Here is a 23,246-nt window from a genome sequence, read left to right on the forward strand (position 1 = left end):
CCTATTAGTGGGCAGATAGCAAAGGACAGAGGCTGCATTTTTTTCCATGATTGGCATGCATTTGGTAAGAACATAGAGTACTCAGTAAATTTTTTCAATGAGTTCCTTGATAGAGCATAAGAAAATATGCATTTTCTTTCTTACATGAGCCCTTAAAACTATTATGTGTTTGAGTTTGTAGTGTGTGGGAGTCTTGGGCATCCCAGCTAGAGTGGATTACTGAGACAATTTTTAAGATTGTCCAGTCCCCAGACACCTTGTCAGAGAATTAGAAATGGAGTCAGGAGGTCTGAAAGCCAAGTGTGACTTTATCATGCAGCAGCAGAGTAACTCTGAATGAGCCACCGAGCCCTTTGACTTCATTGTGAAAGGTTCTTCATCCAGGACCCAAGATTCTGTGTGGGTCACTTAGTTTCTCTTTGATTCCTGCATCCATCCATTCTGAGAGTTAGTGTGTTTGGGCCATGTGTAGGTTAAGACTGATAAGATGTTTTTTGTTTCCTTCCCAAGATCTTGCTGCAATTCCCGACTTCCAATCTGGTGCAATGGAAAACTGGGGACTGACGACATACAGGGAATCTTCTCTACTGTTTGATGCTGAGAAGTCTTCTGCCTCAAGTAAGCTCGGCATCACGATGATTGTGTCTCATGAACTCGCCCACCAGGTAAATGAGCTCAATCACACTTTTCAAAAAAAGTATAAACTATGTTTTTATTGCTCTTCTGGGACATAGGTTATTTATATCGATACATGAATGCTATGGATTCACTTTTACTTTGTCTTTTTCTCCCAGAGGAAAATTTATGTCTTTAAAACATTAGGTACCATGTTTTAAAATACATATTGAAAAGTTTTTCTTTTTATTTTGAAAAAAATATTAGCTTCATAAATATGTTAACATTCATATACTGACATTACACATATAGAATATATTTCCTTCTGAATGTTTGATGTTTATGGCCGTGTAGATAATCCAGTTGCTATAGAAATCTGTGGATAAAATGAGTAATATTTTCCTTTAGTGGTTTGGGAACCTTGTCACTATGGAATGGTGGAATGATCTTTGGCTAAATGAGGGATTTGCCAAGTTTATGGAGTTCGTGTCAGTCAGTGTGACTCATCCAGAACTGAAAGTTGTAAGTTGTATTTACTTACTTTCTTTTTTTTTTTTTTTTACATTTTAGGTTAATCTGTTGCTGGAAAATAGTATATTTACCAATGCTTGATTATGGAATTTATATAAAGATTGATAACCTCCCTGGGAGTTTAAATATGGATCAGGTTTCCAAAATGCTAGTGTACTTTAAAGATATCTCATAAAGACTTATTTCCACGCTCAGTTGCTTATTTCCAAATCTATGAGTTATGAAGTTAGTACTAAATTGTCCTCCCTGAGTGAAAAAGAAACAGAAATAATGACAACTTGTCTGTTCTGTATTGCTTTCCCTCCTTTAGGCTGCTCACTGGAGAAGTATTAGGTATAGATTGATGTTATTTCAATAGGGTCCTACTTGCCAAATCAAATGAGTATTAAGATAATTGTACATTTGATTGTATAAGAACCTAGACTCATGGGTCACAAACTTACTGGTTTGGAATCTCTACATGATGATTTCAAAAGTCATGTGTTTAACTTGTGAAAATCAAATGCAGTATAATTAGAAAGAAACATTATGTAAAAACAATCCTTTACCATACTTTAATTTTCATTTGTACATATTCATATTCCCATTTTCATCTTCCTATATACATAACTTATATGTGAAAAGAAAGTGAAAGTGAAGTTGCTCAGTCGTGTCCGACTCTTTGTGACCCCATGGACTGTAGCCTACCAGGCTCCTCCATCCATGGGATTTTCCAGGCAAGAATACTGGAGTGGGTTGATTACAGTATAGTGGATCATAATAAGTATTTTCTTGTTTCCATATAGTCTTTAATAGTAAAAGTAATCATGTATGCTTATTGTTTTGTTGTGTAATATGCCCTAATCAGATTATAGTTGGAATTTGTTCTCCATTGCTTTTTTTTTCACTATATGGTTAAAGCTAAATTTCTTTGCTTTAAAACCACTACAATATTGTAATTAGCCTCCAGTTAAAATAAATTAATTAATTTACAAAAAAAAATAGTATAGATGAAGACTGGAGATACTAAAATAATTATATATTTTAGTTTCATATTTGGGTACTATTGGGCTGTAGGCATTAATGTTTTTATTTTTATAGGAATGTTCTTTATTCTAAGGTGATGAATATTTAAACAAATTTTCAATATTGATCTAAAAATCACTGTTTCCTGTCTGTTTCTTAGAAGATAATTCTATTTAATTTTGTAAATTCTGTAAATATATAATAAATATATAATAGGTCACATCAGAAACTTGGAGTGTAAACCTGTTATCCCACATGCAGCCAGCCTTATTTCATAGTTTTTGATCTAAATGTGAATCATTGGTGATGTTGTCTTTCGATCTTAATAGGAAGATTATTTCTTTGGTAAGTGTTTCAACGCAATGGAGGTGGATGCATTAAACTCCTCACACCCCGTGTCCACACCCGTGGAGAACCCTGCTCAGATTCGCGAGATGTTTGATGAAGTTTCTTATGACAAGGTAAAAATGTATTCTAGGGATACAGTTTGCACACTAAACTTACTGGAGTGGAGAGGCTGTAGCTAGGGCTGTGGGGGGACTTTCCCTTCATAAGGACCGACCTGGACTGAAGGCTTTCTCTTCTCACTCAGGCTGACCAGAGTCAACTTTGTTAAAGCCTAACTTCAAGTTGGCTTAAAATCCTAAAGGTGGTACTGTTGTCAGTTCTTCACTTACTGTCGTAGGTGAATATTCGCAGTCTGCAGAAACTTTTTATTTATCCTTCAACAAATAGGTCTTGATTGAGCTTTAGCTTTGTATCAGGCAAAAACACCTGCCCTTTCGTAGCTCTGGGTGCCTTCGGAAACAGTTGTCATGCAAAATGTGTTTAATAAAAGAACTGGAAATTGTTGCATATAATAGTTGGGAGATTTTATGTAAAAATCCATATTACTGGCTTCTCTTTGAAGGGGATAGAATTCTGGTCATACCAGGCTTCTGTTTCCCTCAGCAATGTGGACCGGAGCTAAGTCATGGCTCCGTTACGAGATCAGAATTCTGCTTTTCAACTTTCCCTTCCATTCCAACCATTTCCATTATCCTCACCGAGGCAGAGAACGTGCCATTTATCATAAAGCTTCGCTGCTTTCTGTGTAACAAAGGGAAAAGTATTTCATGTTTGCATGTTTCCATCAATAGTGCAGAGTAGATAAAAGCAGACATAAAACAGACGTATAAACACACACGTAGATCAATGGAATAGAGTAGAGCCCAGAAATCAACTCATGAATATAAGGTTAGCTTATGAAAAAGGATCCAAGGATATACAATGGTAAATGGAGTCTCTTAAATAAATATCATTTAGTTCTTCTGACACCATATACAAAGGAATAAAACTGCACCACTGTCTTATACGACTCACAAAAACTAACTTGAAATGGATTAAAGACTTAAATGTTAGGATCAGAAACCATAAAACTCCTAAATGGAAAATAGAGAGAAAAAGCTTCTTGACATGTATCTTTGCAGTGATTTTTGTTTTTTTTATATGTGACACCCAAAGCATAAGTGCATAAGCAACAAAGGCAAAAATCAACAAGTGGAATCACACGAGATTAAAAACCACGTGTACAATAAGAACAGAGTGAAAGGCAGCCTACTGAACGGGGAGAGTATCTGAAAACCAGGCGTCCGACACGGGATTAATGTCCACAGTATATAAAGAACACATACGACTTGATTACTAAAGAAAACAATCTGATTTTATTTTTATTTATTTTTTACACTTTATTTTTTAATTTAAATGCTTTTCATGGAAAGGCATTTTAAATAGAGCATTGTGTACATGTCAATCCCAAACTCCCAACCTCTCCCTCCCCACCACCCTTCCCTCCTGGTAACCATAAGTTTGTTCTCTGTGAGTCTATCAGTGTGTTCATTTGTATCATTTGCTTTAGATTCCACGTTTAAGCAATATCACATGACATTTGTCTAGCTCTATCTGGTTTACTTCAGTTAGTATGATGTAATCTCCAGCTCCATCCATGTTGCTGCAAATGGCATTATTTCATTCTTTGTAATGGCTGAGTAAAAACAATCTGATTTTAAAAGAACTGAATAGAAACTTTTCCAATGACAAACATGACCAATAGGTACATTTTAAAGTGCTCAAAGTTGCTAATCTTTGGGGAAATGCAAGTCAAAACACAATGAGACATCACTCCACACCTGTTAGAATGGCTAGTCTCATTTTGATATTTGGCAAAACTAATACAATTATGTAAAGTTAAAAAAAAAAAAAAAAAGACAAATGGCAAGTGTTGAGAAGACGTGGAGAAAGGCAACCCATGTGCACTGTGGTGGGAATGTAACTGGGTCTGGCCACCATGGAAGACAGGATAGAAAACAAGATATTACAAAATAGAGATATCATAGCCAGCAATTCCACTTTGAGGAATTTATTCAAAGAAAACAAACAGTAGCTAAAAGAGAGACATGCACCCCGTGTTCCTGGCAGCCTTATTTGCAATAGGCCAGATCGCTGTTTCCTTAAGTGTCCATTCCATGGTGGACTATTCAGCCATAGAAAAAGGAAAGCTTTGCGCTTGTAACCACATGGATGAATCTTGAGGGCATTATGCTAAATGAATTAAGTCAGACAAATCCGGTATGACCTCACTTATAGGTTAAATCTAAAAGCAAAAACACACGAAGAGTGAGTTCATAGATTGGTGGTTGCCAGGGGCTTAGGGAATAGGTGAAGATGTCAAAAAGTAAAAACTTGCAGTTATAAAATACATCATAGGGATATAATGTACAGCATGGAGCTGTAGTTAAAAGCATTGTATTGTGTGTTTGAAAGTTGCTAAGAGGAAATCTTAGAAGTCCTCCTCACAAGAAAAAAAAACTGTAACTGTGTCGTGATGGGTGTTAACAAGGTGTACTGCGGTGATCCTTGTGCAGTATATGCAAGTATTATATACCCAAAGCTGAAGTTATCTATCAATTATACCTCCATAAATTATACCTCACAAATCCTCGTCCTGTTGGCAGGGATATGCACTCAATGCAGACCCTTCAGGGACCCAGGCTCTGCCCATCTAGTGACTCTACTGTCTCCTAGAACCAGAGAGAGAGAGAGACTGTCTCTACCTTGAGGGGACCTAAGACATTCTCTTGGAAAAGGAGATTTTGAGTTATGTCTTAAAGATGAATTGAGGCTTTTCAGGGAGTGAAGTAGGAAGGGTTTCCTAGGAAGGGGGACTCATGATTTCCTGGAAAACTCAGGGTGGTGTTTTGAGCGAGAGGGAAGGAGGAAGGAGGAAAAGTTCTTGGTGGTTAGTTGTATGAAAAGTTCAGGGGGAGACAAAGAATGTGAAAGCATTTTTCTTTTCCTTGGACTTCTGTTGCTCGTTTGTCACCTGTCTGACCACTGGAGGTATTCGAGTTTGTGACCTGTGATTTAGGAGAGTGGGTGAGGAGGGGGAAGAGCTCTTATTACAGGAGTGCAGAGTGTCTGGGACTTCTCTTGCCCTTTCTCACGTTGCTCTTGCTGGACCAGTTTTCTGTGCTCAAGGCTGCCAATTCTTGCCCAACGGGCTCCGCCATTTCTCACCTGTTCTCAACTTTGATTCCATCTCTCCCCACTCCTGCCCTAGAGGGGCGGTGGGAGGGCCACGTGGTGGTCCAAAGTCCTGTGTTTATTCTGCACCGTCTCCCACTCGCCTGTGAATCATGGAAGCTGGCAGATGATGGGGAAGCTTGAATACTGACAAAAAATAGCAGTCCTGGTGACTAAAGCATGAAGAGTCGTATTGATCCCCTGCCTCAATCGGTCCAGGTGTAACCCACTTTTTCTATTTGTTCCACAAGTGATCAGATGCTAAAAATGTTACAGCATCTTAACGAGTGGCTCCAACATAGTGGCAGTATATGAGACGGAGGCCGACTATAGCTAACAATTATTTATATGGTCTTTTCAGGGAGCTTGTATTCTGAATATGCTAAGGGACTATCTTGGTGCCGATGCATTTAAAAGTGGCATTGTAAACTATCTGCAGAAGTATAGCTATAAAAACACGAAAAACGAGGACCTGTGGAATAGTATGGCAAGCGTGAGTATGTTTTCATGTGTCTCTGTGTTTGGGGTTGGCAGGCTTATTGCCTTATTTTGTTTTTGTTCTGTACCACATTCATTCCTCTGAGAAGAATCACGAGTGGTTTTTCTTTTTTTTCCCAAAGGACTGAGTGATGTGTTTATTTTTGGTTTTTAGATTTGCCCTACAGATGACACACAACACATGGATGGATTTTGTTCTAGAGGTGAACATGCATCTTCAACCGCGGTAAGTTTTCACGTCTGTACGTGTTACCCCAAAGCCCATTCTTTTACTCCATTTTCTTGGAAGGATAACTCTGTGCCAAGCTTTCCGAGATCCTGGATCGTATCAGTCTCTCTGTAGATAAGGCTGCATTTAAACTATACCAGAGTGACAGCCTTTTACAGTTTTTCTTAAGTCTCTCTATACAAGGAAGTTTTCCAGCCATCTTTGGGAACATTATCTCACTGATATTAATTTCTTCAGCTTCACTCTGTGGAAAGCAGTAGATTTATGATGTGCTTCTGTGGTAGATTAGGACTGTATCCATCAGGCTGTGTCGATTGTTTCCATAGCCCTTCATTTGTGGGGGGAAAAAAAACATAGATGGCGTGAGCATTCTCAGGCACTTACGATGTGTCAGGCACGTGTGAAGCACTTACGTGTATAATCTGCTTTATTCTTCACAATAAGCCTATGAGCAAATGCTATTACCCCTATTTTTACAGCTGGGGAAATGAAATCCAAAGGCATATGATTAGTGAATTGCAGAGCGGGGATTTGAATTGAGATCTAACTCATGTCTTTAACTGCTAAGCTATAAAGAATTCATAACACCTGAATCACAAAGCAGCCTGAGTCTCTGTTTATCTGGCCTGTGGGATATTTTCACAGGTAACTCAGTGTGAGCCTGGAGATTCAACAGAATTATATCCACTCGATTTTTATTTTCTTGGCTGTTTTGCTTTCAGAGACAGATTTATTCCATAGTTTCTAGATGTGTCCCTTGGAATGTTTTATCCTTTCATTAGCTCTTAAATATTATTTGAAAGCTTTTTTAGTATCAAAGAATAAATGCTCATTTGCGTTAATGGCTGTGTGTTGGGTTGGGGGCCACGTCGGTTTTATCACTTGGGAAGTACGGGCTTTCGATGGAGCACTTTTCCCCCAGTCTTGCTTGTTGGATAGACAGCATCCTTACGGAGGTGTTGCACACCTGGCCACTTTCTGCTCTTTCTCTCCCTGACTTCATACACATGCCTGCTTTTGTGCCCGATGCCAAACCCAAGGTCTGCCCAGGAGAACCAGGTATGGTACCTGTTTTTAAGACAGAAGAAAAGGAGAGAATGAAAAGCGAATAGTTAGTGCTCTGATATGCTATGGCTGGAGCCAGCAGGGGAAGAGAGCCGGCTTGGGGCTGGGGGCAGAGGAAGGGACAGAGAAGAGCTTCACCGGCTGCAGCCCCTGCAAGCTCAAGTTTGGGCTCTCTTCTTAGAGGTGGGTCCGAGTAGTTCACGTATCTGCCTTTTTCTCATAAACCAGCACTGGCGACAGGAAGGCCTTGATGTGAAAACCATGATGAACACCTGGACGCTGCAGAAGGGTTTCCCCCTGATAACCATCACCGTGAGAGGCAGGAACGTACATATGAAGCAAGAGTACTATGTGAAAGGCGCGGCCGATGCCCCAGAAACTGGGTAAGGTTCACAGGGAGAAGCTCATTTGTTGCCTCAGTAATGACGTCTGCCTGGTAGGATGAACCCTTGTTTTTGAACTAGTACCCTTCCCTTTGTTGCAAAACACGTTAATCAAATCTAAATACCCTATGAAGTTGACTTACACACCACCATCTTTTCAAAAGGATAAAGATGATATATAATTACTTTAGCATTCTCATGGTTTGTAGTTAGACATGATGGTAATTTTCAGTTACTGGATTGAAGTCAGCTCTAAGCATTTGTCACTAAATTACAACAGTGCCTGTCAGTAGGGTTGGAGCAAGGACATAAACATTCAGGTGATTTCTGGGAAATGCAAGAGACTTGATTCTCTTTTTTGCCAGTCTGATTTGGATCCCCAAACCTGTTTGTCAGCTTAACACTACAGAGGACATTGCTGGAAATGAGACACTGAAACTTGACTGACGCTGCTGCTGCTGCATAGCTTCAGTCGTGTCCGACTCTGTGCGACCCAATAGACAGCAGCCCACAGGCTCCCCCGTCCCTGGGGTTCTCCAGGCAAGAACACTGGAGTGGGTTGCCATGGGTTGCACTTCTCCAATGCATGAAAGTGAAAAGTGAAAGTGAAGTTGCTCAGTCGCTGGATGGACACTTAAAATTTTTTTTTTGAAATGATTTCAGACCTCTGGAGAACTTAGAAGGAGAGCAAAGAATTCCCGTATAATCTTGGCCCAGATATGTGTTAACTCTTCACCACATTTATTTTATATGTCTATATATAACCTAAAATATCAAACAATTCCAAAAATATGATCTTTATTTCTCTGTATATATGGCAAACATATTTTTAACTGAGAGTAAGTTGGAGGCATGATTCCTCTTCACTCTGAAATACTTCAGTGTGTTGTTCAGTTGTTAAGTCGTGTCCAACCCTGTGACTTCATAAACTGCAGAATGCCAGGCTTCTCTGGCTCTCACTGTCTACCGGAGTTTGCTCAACTCATGTCCATTGAGTTGGTGATGCCATCCAACCATCTCATCCTCTGCTGCCCCCTTCTCCTTTTGCCTTCAGTCTTTCCCAGCATCAGGGTATTTTCCAGTGAATCAGCTCTTCACATCAGGTGGCCAAATTATTGGAGCTTCAGCTTCAGCATCAGTCCTTCCAATGAATATTCAGGGTTGATTTCCTTTAGGATTGACTGGTTTGATCCCCTTGCTGTCCAAGGGACTCTCAAGAGTCTTCTCCAACACCACAGTTCAAAAGCATCAATTCTTCAGCACTCAGCCTCTTTATGGTTCAACTCTCACATCCACACATGACTACTGGAAAAATCATAGCTTTCACTACACGGATCTTTGTTGGCAAAGTGATGTCTCTGCTTTGTAATATGCTGTCTAGGTTTGTCATAGCTTTTCTTTCAAGGAGCAAGCGTCTTTTAATTTTCTGGCTGCAGTCACTGTCTGCAGCCCAAGAAAATAAAATCAGTTACTGTTTCCACTATTTCCCCATCTATTTGTCATAAGTAGTATTTTCTAAAAAGAAGAAAATTGATTTATATAATCACAGAACCTTTATCAAAATTATGAAATGAACTTGATATAATACTATTATCAAATGTATCAACCTTATTCAACTTTACTCAGTGGTCCTAATCATGTCTTTATAGCAAAAGAAAAAAAAAGAAAAAACCTGGTTCAGGATTTAATATAGGATCAGATTGTATTACTTGTCACATCTCTTTAGTTCTTTGATTTCTGAACCAGTTCCTCAGTCTGTCTTTCTTGACCTTGATATTTTTGAAGAGTAGAGGATAGCTATTTTAAAGACTGTCCTTTAATTTGGGTTTTCTGCTGGTTTTATTTTTTCACAGTCAGATTCAGTTTGTGCATCCTTGGCAGGAATTCCATGGAAGTGATGATGTGCTGTTCTGAGTATATGGAAGGCACAGGCTGTCAACTCCCCTACTTCTGGTGGTCTCACTTTACAGTCACGCCCCCTGAGATCTCTGTGAGACTATCAGGGCTCCCTTGAGCCCAGATTCCTAGCTCTATTCAAGGAGTCCAAGAAGAATGAATCGAATCCGAACTGGCAGCTCCCACAAAGCTGGAAATGGGCTGGGATGTTTTGAGCTCTTAACTCTAGCTGTTTCGGGTACCCTCTTTGTTTAAACAAGCCAGTGCCTGGCACATGGTGGGTGATTTAGGAACTGCTTGCATTGAATCGCAAGTGAACTGTCTGTCTTCCTTTTCTTAGGTTCCTGTGGCATGTCCCACTGACATTCATTACCAGCAAATCAGACGCAGTCCAACGCTTTTTGCTGAAGACAAGAACAGGTAATTTGTTGTAGACCTAACTAGTGTACTTCAAGAAGGAACCGTTTAAATGTATAGGATTTAGATAATCAGTTTTCCTGGGTATTTATCTTGGTTAAAACAAAAATGATCGGGTCAGACTTCATCTTCAGCAGATCCCTGACTTTCAATTTCTAGTGAAGAATATAGGTTTAAAAATACTGTCCAGTTGCAAAAAAGAAGGCCAATATCTTGCCAGGTAGGGAATAAAACAGGTGAGTTATATAATGCTGAGGAGGAGAGACACTTGGGAAAATCGCCCCTGACTTTAACATTGATGGGTTGTATCATACATGTGGCCTGAAACATGGCAGCATTCTTCTCATAAGTCTATAAATCTCACAAAATTCATGTCTTAAACTAGTATTGGCTTTTGTCTATTGGGATGCTGTTTCTGGTTTCTTAAAGCAGTGCATTCAATATGAAACTCATTTCAGTGTTAAAGTTGTTGAGTATTAAGCCTGCCTTTATTTCCTTGTCGTCTCTGATCAGAAAAGCTTTTACCAGTCAAGAGAGAAAACAGAGCTGTGATTTACTTTATTTGCTCTAGATGTGCTCATCCTCCCAGAAGAGGTGGAATGGATCAAATTTAATGTCGGAATGAATGGCTATTACATTGTGCATTATGAGGATGATGGATGGGACTCTCTGACTGGCCTTTTAAAAGGAACACACACGGCAATCAGCAGTAACGATCGGGCCAGTCTCATTAACAATGCATTTCAGCTTGTCAGGTAATGCAAGCCCCCCTCACGTTCCTGGTTTATTCCTGAAAGCTGCTGTTATCGTTCAAATCTCTGATTTCTAAAGATGAAAACGATTGATTGCTAATAAGAAATTGAAGGATGTTTTCTCCCAAGTTCTCCTAACAATTCAGGGTTGCTTTTAGCCTCAGGATTAACCTCTTATCTGTGTCTGCTGAGGACCGAGATAAAGAAAGGAATCTGTATTTTAATCTTTTTCATTAACAACTTGGATCAGATGAAGGCAGAAGTGTGGAAAACCACGAGACCGACATCCCGGAGAAGTCCTTTGCCTGGCCCTTAAATCCTAGCCCAGCAGCTTTTCCTGGCCTTGCTGTATGTAACAGATCAGGTTTCTCCCTGCCGGGTGAAGGCTTCTTAGAAGACTAAGGTTGCCCAGACCCAAGCTGTCGTCATTACATCTCTTGGACTAAAGGAGAGCAGTTCCCCTGTCCCATGCCCATGCTCCCACGCTACCCAAACTGGATGCCTGGACGTCACAGCATCTTTATGGCATGCAGCTCATAGGACACGGTCCAGCCAAATGACCTTTGAGTGGGAGAGGATAATGTTCACTTTTTTTTTCCCCCCATAACACTGGCTTTTCAGGAAATCTTCCCCATGCCTAAAACTCAAACTTCTTCACTCTTTAGGTAGAAGTGACGTCCAAGAGGAATCCCCCAAGTGGGAGAGAATACTGTAATTCTCAGCTCCATGTCTCTCTGCTCTAAAATGTTGAGTTCTTCCAGTGACAGAAATCAGTGGCGGGTAAAGATAGGGGTTGCGTATGAAGCCGTTTCTGCCTGAATATATTCCCCTCCGCAGCGCACCGCTGCTTAAATCACTGCGTTTACTTATGTGAGTGTGTACCCTACCACTGAGGCTTTTAAGACCAACTCTCATTATAATGATGAATTTTTTAGATCTATATTCAGTTTCTTTTTTATTTGTAAAAAATTTTTTAATCGATTTATGTTAATTGGAGGCTAATTACTTAACAATATTGTATTGGTTTTGCCATACATTGACATGAGTCAGCCACAGGTGTACATGTGTCCCTCATCCTGAACCCCCCTCCCACCTCCCTCCCTATCCCAACCCTCTGGGTCATCCCAGTGCACCAGCCCTGAGCACCCTGTATCATGCATCGAACCTGGACTGGCGATCTGTTTCACATGTGATAATATACATGTTTCAATGCTACTCTCTCAAATCATCCCACCCTTGCCTTCCCCCACAGAGTCCAAAATTCTGTTCTTATATTCAGTTTCTGTTTGAAACGGAGACCAGGATGTGTTAACTCCAGGGACTCATACTGCTGACTGAGTGGCAGCCTCTCTGGTGAAGCTTCCTGAGGGATCTTTGGTCACAGTTCCTGTTTCATACTGGCAGTCCAGCAAGGTTCGATGTTTCCTAGAGGGACAGATGCTGACCTGCTGCCATTGTGTCTTAACCACAACTAGCAGAGCTGGTGAACCCTAGCTCTGCTATTCGAGAAAGTTCCTTCACAGTGCAAAATGCCACATGTGTTATGTTTGACAGGAAAGCTATTAGAATAAAGGTCATTATCTGTAAGGAGTTGTCTGTATCTGACTGAATATTTTGCTGGAAGCTTGTTAAAATAACTTTTGAAGCAAATAGTTGATTTCCTGGATTTTTCTTTCAAACTGCTAACCCCAGTGTCTCTTGACCAGCATTGGAAAGCTGTCAATTGAAAAAGCCTTGGATTTAACCTTGTACCTGAAGCATGAAACTGAAATCATGCCAGTGTTTCAAGGTTTGAATGAGCTGATACCGATGTATAAGTTAATGGAGAAGAGAGAGATGAATGAAGTGGAAACTCAATTCAAGGTAAAAGGCTGGAATAAATTGAATAGTTTTAGATAACCAGTTTGCTTTGGTGTGGGTGTGGAAAAGATTTCTTACCACGGTGTATATTTTATACATGTCTTGACATATTTTAAAGAAAATTGCCATTATCTCCATATCTGAGTTGACCCGTGAAGATTTCGGTTTTATTTTGGCACTAAAAACAGGCATGGTACTGTCAGATCCTTTTCTTAAGTTTCAGGGGCTTGTCATTCCCTTGTGTGGCTAATTCTTTTTGTCATTTTACTTCTGTATTGTGATGGTTGCTCTTAAGATTTTCTGGGACTCAGGTACTTAAGCAGGAGGCACACAGTTGTTACTTTTGGTAAAATGTCATGAAGTCTTGTTGTATAATTTGCTCTTAAAACGTCACATCGACTGTCTCTCTTACTGTGTTTTGAAAGTGACAGCCCATCCTGATTTTAAGTAGACTAAGTATATATTTATAAGATGGTTAGGAAAATACTCGAATCATTCATCATTTCTTGCTTTTGACCCCTTTTATAATTAAATAGAAACCGAACCACATGGTTTTGAAAATCTGAGTTGGCCTAAGCTTTAAGAAGCAATCCCCATCACCCGAGGGTGTACTGAGTTCTATAAAACCACGAGATGACTGGTGACCGGTGTGGCTTTCCCACAGGCCTTTCTCATCAGGCTGCTGAGGGACCTCATTGACAAGCAGACGTGGACGGATGAGGGCTCCGTCTCGGAGCGAATGCTGCGGAGTCAGCTGCTCTTCCTCGCCTGCGTGCGCAAGTACCAGCCCTGCGTGCAGAAGGCAGAAGGCTATTTCAGACAGTGGCAGGAAGCCGGTGGAAACCTCAGGTCTGTTTTTTTTGACCAACTAGTTTGTTCATGTAAGGGGTATCTTTTCTGTTTTCCATCATTATGACTCAGTGTTGGGGTAAAAAAGAAACAAGTATGGATAAGACTCTTGTGCTCTTTGGGGAAAATATATATATTTTTTTCTTTTAGATTTATCTATGCCCCTCTCAATTGTCTGCTCAAAGAAATGCTAAGAGGAAACTTCTATGCATAAAAGTCAAATATCTGAACAGTTAGAATGGGATTAGAATATTTACTGGGGGGTTTTATATAGCTAAGGATACAAAAGGGCTTCCTTTGTGGCTCAGCTGGTAAACAATCTGCCTGCAATGTGGGAGACTGGGGTTTGATTCCTGGGTTGGGAAGATCCCCTGGAGCTAAGGGAAAGGTTACCCACTCCAGGATTCTGGCCAGGAGAGTTCCATGAACTGTATAGTCCATGGGGTCACAAAGAGTCCGGACACAACTGAGTGAGTTTCACTTGGCCCCAGATAATCCTTTCTTTTGGGTTTCCCTGATAGCTCAGTCGGTAAAGACTGCCTGCAATGCAGGAGACCCCAGTTCTATTGGGGTCGGGAAGATCTGCTGGAGAAGGGATATGCTACCCACTCCTGTATTCTTGGTTTTCCCTGGTGGCTCAGCTGGTGAAGAATCCGCCTGCAGTGCAGGAGACCTGGGTTTGATCCCTGGGTTGGGAAGATCCCCTGGAGCAGGGAAGGCTACCCACTCCAGTATTCTTGCCTGGGGAATTCCATGGACTAGGTGGAAACGTGTGACACGACTCTCACACGAGTGACATGGGGTGGCAAAGAGTCGGACACGACTGAGCAACTTTCACTTCACTTCAAGGATACAAAGGTGGCTTCTCAGGTGGCTCTAGTGGTAAAGAACCTGCCTGCCAGTGCAGGAGACGCAAGGGACACAGGTTCTATCCCTGGGTTGGGAAGATCCCCTGGAGTAGAAAGTGGCAACCTGTTACAGTATTCTTGCCAGGATAATCCCATGGACAGAGGAGCCTGGCAAAGTCAGACATGACTGAGTGCGTGCACGTGCACACACACACACAAAGATACAAAACCTTGTTAGACTGAGACAGCTGTGCTGGACAGGAAGAGAGGCAGTGCCTCTCATCAGAGCTTTTTCAGGCCTCTCAAGCTCCGGACAGGTGGGGAGGGGACACAGAGGGATACGGGGCAGGGACCAAGTCCTTTTACATTTGTGGCTTAAATCCCATGCAGGAAATACTAAGCTAACAACATACGCACTTCCATTTAAAGAAGTGCCTGCAAACAGTGGTCCTTTTGGGTTCCTGACTTTTGTTCATAGACTTCATCTTAAGTCTAGTTTGAATTTTTTTTCTTTTGTCTTGAAAAGTGACTACCTATTGAGTCACTTGGCATCATTCAAGTATGTTAGAAACAGATGTATTTAAAGAAGTGGCATTTCACAGTGTATTTTTGAGAAAGCTACTTAAAACCTAATTTCAGTTACTCTTTCTTGCCTCTTTCATAAAATGTTACTGAAGGAAAGAGGTTGTTTTTATTTATATTTCCAAGCACACATCTCTGATTGTGGAGCGGTTTATCACTTCATAAGTAAGTCTCCTGCATGCAAACACACTTCCTTCATTCCAGCCTGTCTCCTGGTGTGTTCTTTTCCACAGCCTGCCCAACGATGTGACCTTGGCAGTGTTTGCCGTGGGGGCCCAGACCCTCGAAGGATGGGATTTTCTTTATAGTAAATACCAGTCGTCATTGTCCAGTACTGAGAAAAACCAAATTGAATTTGCTCTCTGTATCAGCCAAAATAAAGAAAAGCTTCAGTGGTGAGTAATTCATTCATGTTCATGTAGCCAAGAGGAACTAAATGAGAGCAGATCCTTCTGGCATCTATTTTCGTTCTCTTGGCCAGGAACCGTGTTTTCTGCTGGGAACATTTATGCAGGAGAGTGCACATCTAATGTGTATGGTAAATAATTAGGGAGCAGCGAGTGTTAGGAAAAATATTTTGAGGAGTATGTATTTGTGTATCTTTAACACATTTAGAAATATATACTTGGTATCCTTATTTAGCCACTTGTGAGCAAAAGGAGAGAATATATGAGAAGGGGTGTTGTAAATATAAATGTTAGTTTTTATTATTATGTAGCTATAGTGAGTTTCTCAGCTTTTTTTTCTTTCACAAATCATTGTATTAAAAAGTTCAGAACTTTTTCCAGGGCCTCTTCATTGCTAACACGTCTCTTAATCATTCTAGGCTACTAGATCAAAGTTTTAAGGGAGATGTAATAAAAACTCAAGAGTTTCCAGATATTCTTAGAGCTATTGGCAGAAACCCAGTGGGATATCCGTTGGCCTGGCAGTTTCTGAGGGAAAACTGGAACAAACTTGTGCAAAAGTAAGTCGTGCCAAAAACTGTGCCGTGACTGGGAAAAATTCCTGAACCTCGCTGTGTTTTAGCCGAGTTTGTCAGGTATCAGGGGTTATCCAAAGGGATTCTTTTGACTGAAGATAGGAGATAGAGGTACCCAAAATATCCTTAGAAAATATGAAACTCTAATTCAGTGCTAACTAGTGGATCTGGGTGGTCAAGTTTTTCATGCCACGTGGAATAATCTCTTCCTGTACCCTGTGAACTATATGAAGCCTTCTTCTGCACAGTTCAATCCAAGTCTTCTATTTAGTACTTGCGCATTGCATCTGCCTTTATAAGTAGCACTTATTACTTGTGTCATTTTCTTTTGGGTACTTTAGCTTTTATTCAGTGGCTGGTGCGTTTATTTTTTACAACTAGATCTTAGCCCCTTGGAGCTAAGGATCATGTCGTATCTTTTTCATGCCTAACTAGTGTTTGGTGGATTGCTATAACATTTGTTGAGGCACTTAAAAGTACATATAGAATGAGCAAATACTTCATAATACATTTTGACAATTTCTATTTCTAGGTTTGAACTTGGCTCAAATTCCATAGCCTACATGGTAACGGGAACAACAGATCAGTTCTCAACAAGAGCACGGCTCGAAGAGGTAAAAAAATAAATAAATAAAAATATTTCTTTTTAAACCTAAGTGACAGTTAGCTACTAGGTTATCTGATAAATAGGGGATCAGCAAAATACTTGAAGGGCCTGCTGAGTTAGAAGTGAATTTTGTCACTGAGTACATGTTCTTTCTGGATGTGTGTTTTGTTCAGTATGGTGGTTTTGATTTTAGCAAAAAATCAGTTACAAATAATTGTAAGCTGTTCCTCTCCCCATACATAGAAGTCTTAGCTCTGACACTGGAAATTTTAGGGCTTAAAAAAATTACTTTAGACATCTAATCCCTGTTTGCTGCTGCTAAGTCGCTTCAGTCATGTCCGACTCTGTGCGACCCCATAGACGGCAGCCCACCAGGCTCCCCCGTCCCTGGGATTCTCCAGGCAAGAACACTGGAGTGGGTTGCCATTTCCTTCTCCAATGCAGGGAAGTGAAAAGTGAAAGTGAAGTCGCTCAGTCATGTCCGACTCTCCGTGACCCCATGGACTGCAGCCTACCAGGCTCCTCTGTCCATGGGATTTTCCAGGCAGGAGTACTGGAGTGGGGTGCCATTGTTTTCTCCGCTAATCCCTGTTTAGGATATTAAAAGTGATTATTGGAGGAATAAGTGACTGAAGTGATCATCTACGTTATTTTGAAAGAGGCCGGTCTGGAAACTAGGTTCTCCATTATTCAAGCTCATGGTTTCCCATTACTTACTTTATGTACTATCTACTTTCAGAAAGAATTTTAGGCCACTTGTAAGGTCTATATATAAAACAATGTTAACAAAAAGCTGCATAATGTTCAGAAAGAGGTAATTTTATGAGGGATTTATGCTGAGGACAATTTATTGCAGTTGTACTCTACATTTATCACAGCTTCCTAGCAGCCAAGGAAAGATGAGAAAATAGTATGAGTTATTGTCAGGCAAGAGAGACCCATGGAACATGCAAGGTTTCCACAAAAGCAAACTTCAGTCTTAATGGGTCATTTTGTTGTGGTGCATGTGTGTGTGCTCAGCCACTTCAGTTGTGTCCAGCTCTCTGCGACCCTATGGACTGTAGGCTCCTCTGTCCGTGTGATTCTCCAGGCAAGAATACTGGAGTGGGTTGTCATGCTGTTCTCCAGGGGATCTTCCCAACCCAGGGATCAAACCCTCAGCTCCTACAACTCCTGCATTGCAGGCAGATTCTTTACCCACTGAGCCACCTGGGAAGCCTGGCTCTCCTCTAACAGTGTTTGTTCTCTATGGTAAAGTTGTAGAACACATTTTACATGGCTTGAAAAATGTTGCATTTAGATAAAAGCCAAAAGCCTAATATTCACTTTTTTAGGAATGGTTCAGTTGTGTAGTTCCATGATCTAACTTGATAGAGACTGCTTTGAAAAATGAAAAAGAAATATGACACCCCTTATTTCTCCAGTTTTTCAGTAGTCTCACCCAGGCTTGTAAAATTAACTTGCACACAATAATTCAAGCTTGACCTTCTAGTGAGGTCTACGGCAGACATACTCTGTGTGATGACTGCAGAACCAGCCAGGGGCTGTGACGATGTGTAGCAACAAAAGATTTCATTTATTGATTGATCATTCATTTATTTTCTCATTAATTCATTCAAGACATACTTCATTCTTACTCTCCAGCAGTTATGGTTTTAGGTGTCAGGGCTACAGTGATGAAACAGGATATACAAAGTCCCTGTCCTCACAGAGCTTATATTCTACCAGGAGAATCAGACAGTCAGGAACACATCAGCCTATGTCGGGTAGTTATATGCCCTGAAGATGAATAAGGAAGGGGAAGGAGAGTGACTGAGTGGGTAAGGGATGATGCTGTTCTGTGGGATGACGAGTGGGCGTGTGAGCAGGTGCAGACGGAAATGGAGACGTTTAGGAGGAGAGTGTTGTGTGCAGAGGAAGCATCAGATACAAAACCCCTTCGTCAGGACATGTAAACGCAAGAGCCTGACATGTTATCAGAATGGGACGTGTGGTGCTGACATTTAAATGCAGGCACCATCCCGAGCCCTTCCTTCCCCTTGCCTCCACTTCCTCCTGAGTCCTGTTGGCTCTGCTTCCGGCTGTCCATCCTCTCTGCGCCTCGCTGCTCTTAGCGCAGCCAAGCCTTTCTCATCTCTTGCCTGGGTCTACAGTGATAACCTCCTGATTGGCCTTCCTCCTGCCACTTGGCCAGCACCAAACCATTTTCCATCCTGAAAACCAACCCATGGCGGACTGACCCTTTCTTGGAACTCTTGCCCGTTGCTCTTAACGTCTCAAACCTCTCCTTCCCGTGTGGGTGAGTCCGCGATGACCTGGCCCCGGCCCACCTCTACGGCTCATTCCCGCACACTTCTGTGTTCCCCGTCTCAGCCACTCAGCCTCCCTCTGCTCCTGGGCCCCACTAGGTGTTTCTCCCAGCTCGAAGCCTCCGCACTTTTTCCTTCTTCTTCCTGGCTTGCTCTGTCCCCAGCTTTAGACTGGGAAGGTTCGTTTTAGAGGCTCGAGCTCAAGTGTCATTACCTCTGCAGACCACTTTGTCAAAGGCAGGCCACCTCCTCCCCAGTTGCGATCATGGCCTGGGCTTATTTTTCTCCACTGCAGTGCAGAGTCATCCTAGTTCACTTCTTATCTCCTCTGGCAGACTGTAAGCTCCGTGAGGACAGGGTGCTTGCCTGACTCATGGCCTCATCCTCAGTGTCTTGTGCAGTAATTAAGCCAGAGCAATGAGTAAGTAGCAGAGTCAGTGTTCATGAAGAAACGGATGTGGGTGAGTCCCTGGTACACCCTCTGGGCTTTAGGTTCTGCACTTCACCCACATTACACGACGGCATCCTCACCATCACTCTGCAGTGTTACAGATGAGCAATCTGAGTCCTGGAGAAGTTAATCATTTACTCCACCCATAGATCAGGCTGCTTATTGCACAGAAAATGTTCTCAAGGAGGCAAGTGTGAATCATCTATGTCCTCAGCTGAGATGCTGGATTTCCCAAGGCAGATGAAGATAGGAGTGATAAATCTGGGTCCGGAAAAGTTGAAAGGCAGGGGTTAACAACCGGCTTTATTAGAGCTCTTATAGGTATCTTTTAGTACTATTGTGTTAAGCTTCTTTAGGACTAATTAATTTGACCAATTAGTAAAACCATTGATGTGGTTTGACTAAAGTGTGCCTAGAGTGATTTTTAAATTTTTTACATTTTATTGAAGTATAGTTGACTTACAATGTTAATTTTTCTTGCATAGCAAAGTGACTCAGCCACACACATTTTCTTTTTCATATTTTTTTCCTTGATGGTTTATCGAAGGATATTGCCCAGAGTGATTTTTTTAAATAGCATATTAATTAACCTTGAATTCTGATAGAAAAACAGTAGGTTGAGCTACAATTTAAGGCAGGACAGTGAAGCAGGGTGTTCTCTAGGTTGTTATAGCGGGAAGGCATGCCTTCAGCTCACTGAAAAGTTCTACTGAGATTTAATTTTAAAACAACCCTGAATCATTTAAAATTGGAATTTGATCTTTCAAAAGCCTATTCTTCCCCACCTCCTCTCCCCAAACTTATGATTATGACATGGGTTTTTAAGGAATTAACTGTCTGGAATCCATGCTGAATAAATAAAACATCTTGGCCGAGACTTGCTTCCTGTCTACGAAATCAAAAATTGATGGATTAATGCTGTGAAAATTTATGGGAAAAAGTTAAGAACCCTTGACGGTGAGAGAGAGTAGCACAATGGTCAATGCTGTTGCCAAGCCCACCTATTCCTCCTGTGAGCTTAAAGGGGATAAAACACCCAGCAGAGAAACAACAGCAGATATTTTCGAGGAGATAGCCAAACAACTCTTATCTCTCTAAAACCGTGGGGAATGTTGTGTGGATTTTATCTTGAGGGAACAATACATCAATTGTGGATTAGGAGAAAAAAAATTGGCAAGGTTTGGGGTATTACCACCATAACTTGCTAAGAACCCCACTCCCTGCAGTGTTTCTATAATAACATACGTGGCCAGGGCCATAGAGAAAGACTGCACTTTATGTGGCTGAAACTGTTTGGCTTGGCAAAGAAGAGATTCTGCACATTCTGCTTTTTTCAGACACGTTTAAAAACGTTAAGTTTGCATCAGTGCATATGTCACAGACGACACATAAAATAGATACACAAGATTAAAACTTAATTATAAAATGGTAAACCCCAAAGTCTTTTAGAATCTGGCAACTGTGAATAAATTTTAAAAAGCTGCAGAGAAAAAAAAAAAAAAAAAAAAACGCAACGCTTGACATCATGAGGCATGAGCTCATTTCAGAGCTCAAGTTTATGTACATAATCGTATCCAGACACCTGGCCCTGCCTTCTCTGTAGAATTTTGACAAATGCTGGAATTCTGGCTTCAGTTTTAACTAGCCTGAACTTACATTTGTGTAACCTGAAAACAAAATTTTAAAAGCCTGATTTTTCCCCCACAAGGTAAAAGAATTCTTCAGCTCTTTGAAGGAAAACGGGTCTCAGCTCCGTTGTGTTCAACAAACCATCGAAACTATCGAGGAAAACATACGTTGGATGGATAAGAATTTTGATAAGATCAGAGCGTGGCTGCAAAATGAGAAGCTTAATCTGCTATAATGGTTCGGCTCTTGGTTGGTTCCTGTGATGTGTAATCTGCAAACTTTTGTTGAATGTGAATATTTTTGAAGTGGAGATGGGCCAGCTTGGCACCCACTGAAGATGCTTCTTGCCCCTTCAATTCATTGCACTCCTTCCTTTTCGTGAAGACCACTGCTTCACGTTTTCCTCAGGGAGTTGCTGCCACCACATGTTCCATTATAGGTGTGATCTCGAAATGTACACCCAGGTCGGGGGTTCCCTACTGTGGAGAAGTAAAGTTCCTTTTTCTTCTTATATTGTATATTGAAGCCCCGTGGTCTCCATACCCCTGCTCCCTACACGTTTGTCATTCATATGCTGCTGCATCAGTCTCCTGAGAAGACTCAACAGTGATGACTACTGAACCATGAACCCCTGGGGCGCTCACTGAGCCAGAACGCCCCCTCTCCATCCAACTTTCTCCCGCTTGCTGCTTGCCCAGGGGCAGACCTGTCCGGCCACATCACGAGGCTTCCCTGTCCTCCAGCTTCGGCTGCACTCCCAGGAGGGCAGATCAGAGCTGGGGTTGGGGAGAGAGCAGGTGAGGGTCTTTATTGCCCCCTCCCTTGCAGGTAGCCTCAGGCTGGCCTCCAGCCGAAGGGCTCAGCTCCAGGGAGGTGGCCCTCTTTCCCACCAGCCTTCTGCATCTCTGTGCTAGTAAGATGCTTCCTTCTCTCAACTCTGCAGGGAGAAGTGGAAGCCCGGCTTTCATTAGTCCTGTCTGGACTTGTGGTTTTCATACAGCCTGCTCATATTCTTGTTAAAAACAAAACAAAGCAAAAACTCCACAAACACCTTCCACAGACCCCTCCTGAGATAATCCTAATTAGAGGGTGCCATCTGTTTCCTCAAGGCCACTGACCAGCAGTGTCCCTTCTGAAAAAGCAGTGCTTTCAGGTCTAGGAGAGAAACCTTTCATTGGAAGTTGAACCTGAGGGCTATTGATCCTTCCGTAGGCAATGCTTCCCTCCCTGTTTCTTATTTGGTCTGGTTTCAGTTCAGTTCAGTTCAGTTGCTCAGTCGTGTCCGACTGTTTGTGACCCCATGGACTACAGCACGCCGGGCCTCCCTGTCCATCACCAGTTTCCGGAATTTACTCAAACTCATGTCCATTGAGTCGGTGATGCCATCCAACCGTTGAAGAAGTGACTCATTTGAAAAGACCCTGATGCTGGGAAAGACTGAAGGTAGGAGGAGATGGGGCTGACAGAGGATGAGATGGTCTGGTTTATAATCCCTAAATAACTTGTTGTTTATTGCCAGTGGGCACTGCTGCTGCTGCTGCTGCTAAGTCGCTGCAGTTGTGTCTGACTCTGTGTGACCCCATGGACTGCAGCCTACCAGGCTCCTCCGTCCCTGGGATTCTCTAGGCAAGAACACTGGAGTGAGTTGCTATTTCCTTCTCCAGTGCATGAAAGTGAAAAGTGAAAGTGAAGTCGCTCAGTCATGTCTGACTCTTAGTGACCCCATGGACTGCAGCCCACCAGGCTCCTCTGTCCCTGGGATCCTCCAGGCAAGAGTACTGGAGTGGGGTGCCATTGCCTTCTCCGAGTGAGCACTGCAGACTCTACTAAATGTAAGCTACTGTGAAATGGAAACGACTTGCTTATATCAGCCTAAGCGAAGACCAGGTATGGTGTTGTTGGAGTTGAAATCTTTTATGAGTTTAATATATTGCAAAACTTAAGATAAAGGAATAGGATATGAAAAATGTCAATGTGTTCTAACACACTATGGAATAGAAGGTCTTTTCAGGACATAAATGTGTTTATAATTCCATTTTTATATATACTGCCTGACTTCATGGTTTAAGAACGAAAAAACAGAAATCACTGGTCATTTCTACCCCCCAGGTGTTTTCCTTCTAAAAAACATACAAAGCCAAGATTTTAATGTAAAATACTTTCCTTTAATTGCATCT

General features: G+C 41.6%; 2 protein-coding genes across 4 annotated transcripts in view; one reads left to right on the forward strand and one right to left on the reverse strand.

The window, feature by feature from the left end:
- The window catches only part of ERAP1 (endoplasmic reticulum aminopeptidase 1), a 129,783-nt gene extending 108,196 nt beyond the window's left edge, over positions 1-21,587 (forward strand). For all 3 annotated transcript variants that reach the window (XM_027545550.1, XM_027545548.1, XM_027545549.1), the window contains 14 exons: positions 511-665; positions 1,024-1,137; positions 2,481-2,612; positions 6,074-6,205; positions 6,365-6,436; positions 7,733-7,887; positions 10,124-10,203; positions 10,772-10,955; positions 12,659-12,815; positions 13,477-13,661; positions 15,325-15,486; positions 15,918-16,058; positions 16,606-16,687; positions 21,149-21,587. In XM_027545550.1, the coding sequence (XP_027401351.1) occupies positions 511-665; positions 1,024-1,137; positions 2,481-2,612; positions 6,074-6,205; positions 6,365-6,436; positions 7,733-7,887; positions 10,124-10,203; positions 10,772-10,955; positions 12,659-12,815; positions 13,477-13,661; positions 15,325-15,486; positions 15,918-16,058; positions 16,606-16,687; positions 21,149-21,304 (1,907 nt within the window). In that variant the 3' untranslated portion in view covers positions 21,305-21,587. The remainder of the gene's footprint in view (positions 1-510; positions 666-1,023; positions 1,138-2,480; positions 2,613-6,073; positions 6,206-6,364; positions 6,437-7,732; positions 7,888-10,123; positions 10,204-10,771; positions 10,956-12,658; positions 12,816-13,476; positions 13,662-15,324; positions 15,487-15,917; positions 16,059-16,605; positions 16,688-21,148) is intronic.
- The window catches only part of CAST (calpastatin), a 149,634-nt gene continuing 132,853 nt past the window's right edge, over positions 6,466-23,246 (reverse strand). The window contains exon 32 of the mRNA XM_027545552.1: positions 6,466-7,507. The gene's annotated coding sequence lies outside the window, so the exon portion shown is untranslated. The remainder of the gene's footprint in view (positions 7,508-23,246) is intronic.

Source organism: Bos indicus x Bos taurus, chromosome 7, assembly GCF_003369695.1.
Source record: "Bos indicus x Bos taurus breed Angus x Brahman F1 hybrid chromosome 7, Bos_hybrid_MaternalHap_v2.0, whole genome shotgun sequence".
NCBI classification, from domain to species: Eukaryota; Metazoa; Chordata; class Mammalia; order Artiodactyla; family Bovidae; genus Bos; species Bos indicus x Bos taurus.